Source organism: Anneissia japonica, unplaced genomic scaffold (genome assembly GCF_011630105.1).
Source record: "Anneissia japonica isolate Jap-2015-1 unplaced genomic scaffold, ASM1163010v1 scaffold2756_len2360902_cov194, whole genome shotgun sequence".
In the NCBI taxonomy this organism is placed as follows: domain Eukaryota; kingdom Metazoa; phylum Echinodermata; class Crinoidea; order Comatulida; family Comatulidae; genus Anneissia; species Anneissia japonica.
The window spans coordinates 2200526-2206525 of record NW_022719050.1 but is presented as its reverse complement, the minus strand read 5'-3'; the positions used below and the strand labels follow the sequence as shown (position 1 = coordinate 2206525).

General features: G+C 34.4%; 1 protein-coding gene across 1 annotated transcript in view; it reads left to right on the top strand.

Annotated features, from left to right (window-relative positions):
* The window catches only part of LOC117110773 (adhesion G-protein coupled receptor V1-like), a 61323-nt gene that overhangs the window by 11901 nt on the left and 43422 nt on the right, over positions 1-6000 (top strand). The window contains exons 10-20 of the mRNA XM_033253571.1: positions 738-961; positions 1352-1566; positions 1936-2098; positions 2328-2548; positions 2663-2790; positions 3093-3218; positions 3307-3521; positions 3986-4224; positions 4568-4969; positions 5092-5221; positions 5862-5864. Coding sequence (XP_033109462.1) covers positions 738-961; positions 1352-1566; positions 1936-2098; positions 2328-2548; positions 2663-2790; positions 3093-3218; positions 3307-3521; positions 3986-4224; positions 4568-4969; positions 5092-5221; positions 5862-5864 — 2066 coding nt within the window. The remainder of the gene's footprint in view (positions 1-737; positions 962-1351; positions 1567-1935; positions 2099-2327; positions 2549-2662; positions 2791-3092; positions 3219-3306; positions 3522-3985; positions 4225-4567; positions 4970-5091; positions 5222-5861; positions 5865-6000) is intronic.

Genomic DNA, 6000 nt, shown 5'->3' with positions numbered 1-6000 from the left:
GAATGCTAGCAAATTAGTTCCACTAAGTGAGTTAAAATACTAAAAATGACCATAAGTTTTTCATTTGGAAAGAAATTTAGTTCCCCTTGCTCAATTTTTCGCACTCAGCAATCTCAATTTTTGCATCCCCCACGATGAAACCAACCTACATTCGTATACACAGTGGCATATCTAAGGGGATGGGAATGCACACTCCACAGAAATGTTTTTGGGCCCAGGTGCCCCCTACTAAAAACTTGATAGAGCAAAAATAAATTATACTCAAGTAGTGAAAAATCAACTCATTCTTTTCCCCCACCTTTCCATTGCACCTGCCCATTGTGCCTGCCCAAATGCATACTCCTAGATACTCCAATGGTCACACTTAACGCCAACTCAGACAGCGTCAGCCAACGCAGCCCGACCCATTTTATCGTCGGGGACAGTCTTGAGAAATATTAAACATGTTTAATTTTCTACGATGCGACTGCCCGCGACGCACACCATCGCGTCTGCATTTAACTCACACATACCTGACGCGACAACAAATCGCGTCGGGCTGCGTCGTATGATGCTGTCTGAGTTGGCCTTTGAATACAGTTTTCTGTAAAAACCACTAATGCGCTAAAAACAGAGAAAAAGGTAAACAAGAAAATAATATTGCTATATTCTCGTCCAAATTCTTATTATCACTGACAGAATAATTATACTTCTTATTAACGTTTATTAAATTTTTATTGTTTATAATGTTTGAACAGTGTCCAACGAGAAAGGGGATTTTATGGAGTCGTACAAGTGTACTGGATGATAGTCCACAATGGTACTGATGATAAGGTCATTAATGGTCAAGAGTTTGTGAATGTTGAGGGTGTCCTTGAATTTGCTGACCGTCAATCGCAACAAGTCCTAAGTATCCAAGTTTTGGCAGATTCCATTCCTGAGTTCACAGAGTATTATGAAGTGAAGCTTGTAAATGTATCAGGTTTGCTTTTTTTTCCCTAATTTTTGGATAATTACTAATTTTGTCAACCATATAGAAACATAAAATTAATGCATAGCTTAATACAGGTCTTCTTCAATTAAAGACCACTTTAAGGGCCAGGGTTCCAATGGAATTTAGCAGCTTTGGTTTCTAATTAGAATAATAAAGATAAAAGACAGGTGTTAATTTGGGACCACAGAAAAGTGGTCTTTAATTAGAGGTTGTTTTTAATTAGAGGTGGTCTTTAATTGAAGTGTAATAGGCCATATTATAAATTATAAACATTATTACCTTTGTAGTGCATGTAATGTAAAAGTTATCTGTAAACATTATAACTTTTAAGTTACATACGTTATCTTTAAAATATCTTTATTCTACTACTATAAATAGGTGGATTTCCAAATGATAAACCAAAGCTGTCAGAGACAGGTCCTATGTCAGTGGTCATTAAAATCCTGCCAAATGATGATCCATTTGGAGTCTTAAGGTTCCCCTCAGACTCGCGTGAAAGAGATGTTGCCGAAGACTTTTATCCAGGAGATGAAGCGATAACAAAAACAAACTTTACTGTTGTCAGGGGTCAGGGACTATTCTCAAATGTTGGGGTAAGTATTCACTGTTATATTGAACCAGTTTTTAATTGGCCATTTGAAAATTTCCTGTGAACATGAGCCTACATAAATCATAAAAAATGTGTAATTTCTTGAAATTTGTAATATTTTGTTATGAAGTGAATTGCTCAACTATTATAAGTGGGACTTTGCATGTGTTGCAGTGGCCAGACTTTGTGCTTTTTCTTAGACTGATCACATTGCTTGTTTTTCTGTCTTCACTGAGGAACATTTGGAGTAGGCCTACTTTAGAAGGATGTGGTTGCTTTTAATATGGAATACAATGGCCTTGGCTGCATAACAAAATATGCTCCCTATATGTAATTTTCATTTTGAAAAGTCTCCTTTTTCAATTAACTCTAGGCATTATGGGAAGTGTTTACAGACTCAATATCTGGTGGACTGCCTGAAGTGATTGACTTGCTGTTTGTGGGTGAACATTTGTCTGCTAGTGGAGTTCAGTCTGTCCCGGAGCAACGGCGCCCACACACAGGAACCAGTGTATTTTCATTTTCAGGAGGAACTGGTAAGCAAGTGTTTTAACCTTATTATAAGACGTTTCAAATCAACTTACATTTTATAGGGGAAAAAACCTGTAGTGTATCAAATGACTGCAAGCATGTCAAGTACATAATAACAAAAAAATGTCTGACAATCTAGTCAGATGTCTGAGGCTGAAAAAAGCAGATTTTTGAACTCGACTGGTTTTCTATGCTTAAGCCAAAATTAACAGCCTTTGCATTTTCTCTACACAGGTTCTTACCTCTCAGTGCCTGCTGAGTACCAACCCCCTCCTGCTGAAATTTCCTCAGGGTTCTCCATCAGTGCCTGGGTAAAGCCTACCTCTGACTGTAATGGATTCATTGTCAGCAAAGTATCGGCTGCTGACAACATTAAGATGTATTATGGTCTGAAGCTGGAAATTCAAAGTTCAACATCAGTATATATAGAATTCAGATACTCAACTGACAGTTCTGTGAGTTATTTTTCATCAACATGTTGTGACAGTATGATGTGGATGCTAAAATATACTCTTCATTTCCACAGAATATAAACACACAAACAAATAGTTTCTATTATTTCCTTACAGGTGAATTTATCAGCCGGTGCAATATTCAGCGGTCTAATGTTGACTGATGACCAGTGGCATCAGATCATTGCTGTCATTGGCAACCTGCAGGTCCAGTTTTTTGTTGATGGTCAGCTAGAAGCAGACCTGTAAGTCAAACCGTTCTAAATTCTTTCAGTTTTTGTTTATTATATAGTAGTGCAGTATACTGATGGAACATCATTCATAAACTGTATGAATATATAATATATAAAAGGTAATGATAATAAAGTAGCCAATTCCTGAAATATGAATTTTCGTGACAATTTAGGTGCAGTGTTTGTTAGGAAAGATTGTTTTTATTGGATTATTTTTTATTTGTGACTGTGTGATTTTTAATCTATCAAATATTATGTTAATAGAACCAATAGTAATAGTATTAATCAATCAAATATGATAAATTTTTTCTTAGGAATCTTAGCGATGTAAATGATGATGGTGTTGGCCTGATGTATGTTGGTGCTAGACTCCCATCTAGCAACAGGTACAAAGGATTACTACAAGATGTCAGGTTATACAGCAGGAGACTAACGATGAAGTGAGTATAAATAAATATAAAATTTTAAAAATATTATAAATAATATATATTCATTTATTCTAATTTATGAATGTTTCTTGTATTTTAGTGAAATTAGTGAAATTTGGAACAATCCTGCAACCAAAGATGTAACACCCATCTCAGGGTATGTGACATTTAACTCAGGGGAGAGTGTACAACAAATCCGTATATCCTCTATCCAGGACACAGAAGAGGAAGGTAATGAAGTATTCACTGTCAACCTCCTCACAGTGAATGGTGGAGCAAGGCTAGACTCCGATGACACCACTGCTATTCTTACTGGTAAATTTTTGGGAACATTAATTTTAATTTAAATTTAAATTTAATTTTTATTTTTTTTATTTTTTATAATTAGGATGAATATAATATTAGTTATAAATAGTTATGCTTGATAATCCCATGGTCTGGGTTTTAAATCCAGTAGCATTTGGCCATAAGATGCTTCAGGTTTTTTTGCTTTCTGTGTTTGTTTATATATGCCTGATTAAATAAAATAATAATAATAATAAGAATAAATAAATAAATAATGATAAGTTATATTATTTATAATTATTAATTATATTATTTATAATTATTCCTTTAATTTATAAAATTTTACGCATTGTTCAACTTTAATTTCTGTATATTTTTTGAAGTTGCAATAAAAGTTTATTTGTATTTGTATTATAATAATATAGCTTTCAGCATGTTCATACTGGATGTATTTTAGTTAAACTTAATCCCCATTGATTTGTATACTCTTTTAGTTCTGAAAAGTGATAATGCAAATGGATTGTTTGGTTTTGATGGTCCTTGTCGTCTCTCAACATCTGATCCACTCTCTGCTGAATCCATAACATACACTTGTCCAGTGATGCGCAGTCGTGGGGACGAGGGTGTTGTCTCAATCCCATGGGAAGTACAGAACCTTTTTACGGGAGATGCTACAAGTGACTTCATAAATGCATCCGGGGTGTTGGTCTTTGAAAATGGTGTCCGAGAGATGGTATGTTATACTAATCATTTATTCTTATATAGTAATTGTTTTTACCTCTGATGTCTAGCTTTGTCCTGTTAATTTGTTTAATATTTTAAATTTTTTATTAGCCCTCAACCTAATTTATAACTCATGCCATATTATAAAAGGTGTATGAATGAAACTTTGTTCCTAGAAGATATATATTCTAGGAAATTTGAATATAATGTAATCTCTCTACTCATCATATACGAGTTCCATAAACCATAAACACATCCTCAGTCTCAATTTTCTGTTGAACGAAACAGACTTACCTATGTTATACTAGTTTAGCATTTAGGAAAAAAATAAAACAATAATTTCAACCATACAGGAAATTATTATTGTTGCCGTTGAAGACTTAGTACCAGAACTTGCTGAAGACTTCACTGTTAAGCTTATTACACGTCATCCAATGTCTGATGATGGCATCGTTGGATCAACTGACACAAGTGGAGCAAGTATCGATCCAGAAAACTTGGAAAACAACCTCACGCTTGCGTTGAACGACTTTCCTTATGGACTGCTCCAGTTTGCCGTTGGTTCTCCACCAGATGCTGGAGACCCACTGATTCCACCAGAGGAAGATATTGTCAGAGTATCAGTGCAAGAGGATGCTGGGTTCATCCAGCTGCTGGTAGTGAGGGCACAAGGACTGCTTGGACCTGTTACCGTTGAATGGAGTACTCTGGACGGAACTGCTGTGTCTGCTGGCAAAGATCCTATTGACTTTATTGTAAGTTAATCATTTTATTTGTTGATTTATAATCTAATTTTATTAACTATGATTGATTTATTCTTCATAATTAGCATATATTATACGCTATCTTTACTAATGTTTTGACTATTTTATACCAGGGTGCTGGAGGTACATTAACATTCGAGGATCAGCAACGGTATGCTTACATCAACGTCACTATCGTTGACAACAACATCCCTGAACTAGAGAAAACCTTTCGAGTCCAGCTATCAAACCCGACAGGGGGAGGTAAGTGATACTGTAATATAATGGAGTGTATTCTTGCTAAAATTGATTTCCAAAGGGAAAAATAAAATGTGGGATTTTATATTTATTGGTCAGTTATAGGAAAAAAAACATTATTATTACTATTCTACAAACTGCTGAGATTTTCTCCATTCTTTCCATTAATTTCCTAAGAAATGATCAATTGATTATAAGAATGCTGTTCGTCTTGTAACGTTGCTTGTGATACCTATTCTCACCATAAAAATAACAACCAATTAATGCAATAAATGTGCATGTTTCTTATGTCTTGAAATATTAGTTTACTTCTTGATATCTTTTTGCCTGTGTGAACAGTATACACTAGAATGAATTCATCTAACTGTGTGTGAATGCATCTCTATTATAGTCAAGATACACATCACTAAGTGTATTCAGATACTAGGAAAATATTAATTGTGTAATAATATTTATGTTTGTATGACCTATTTACTACAGTGTCTATGTTATTAATTCTATCAATGATTGAAATTATTAGAATGTTGAGACCTATTTATTTTTTGTAATCTTTATCACTATTATACATGTCCTGTACTATTAATAATAGTGTATGTTCTATATAATAATGATATTTCTGTTTTCTGTTCATCATTTAATGAATCAGATGGTGAGTTTATTTAACATTTCATTCCTTGCATGTATTTCCGCATGGACCAATCCTGTTTGCACAGTTTTTTCCCTTATTCAAGTAGTAACTAAGAGCTTAGTTGTTAGTGGCTTCTCTAGATTGACATGGGGGCTGA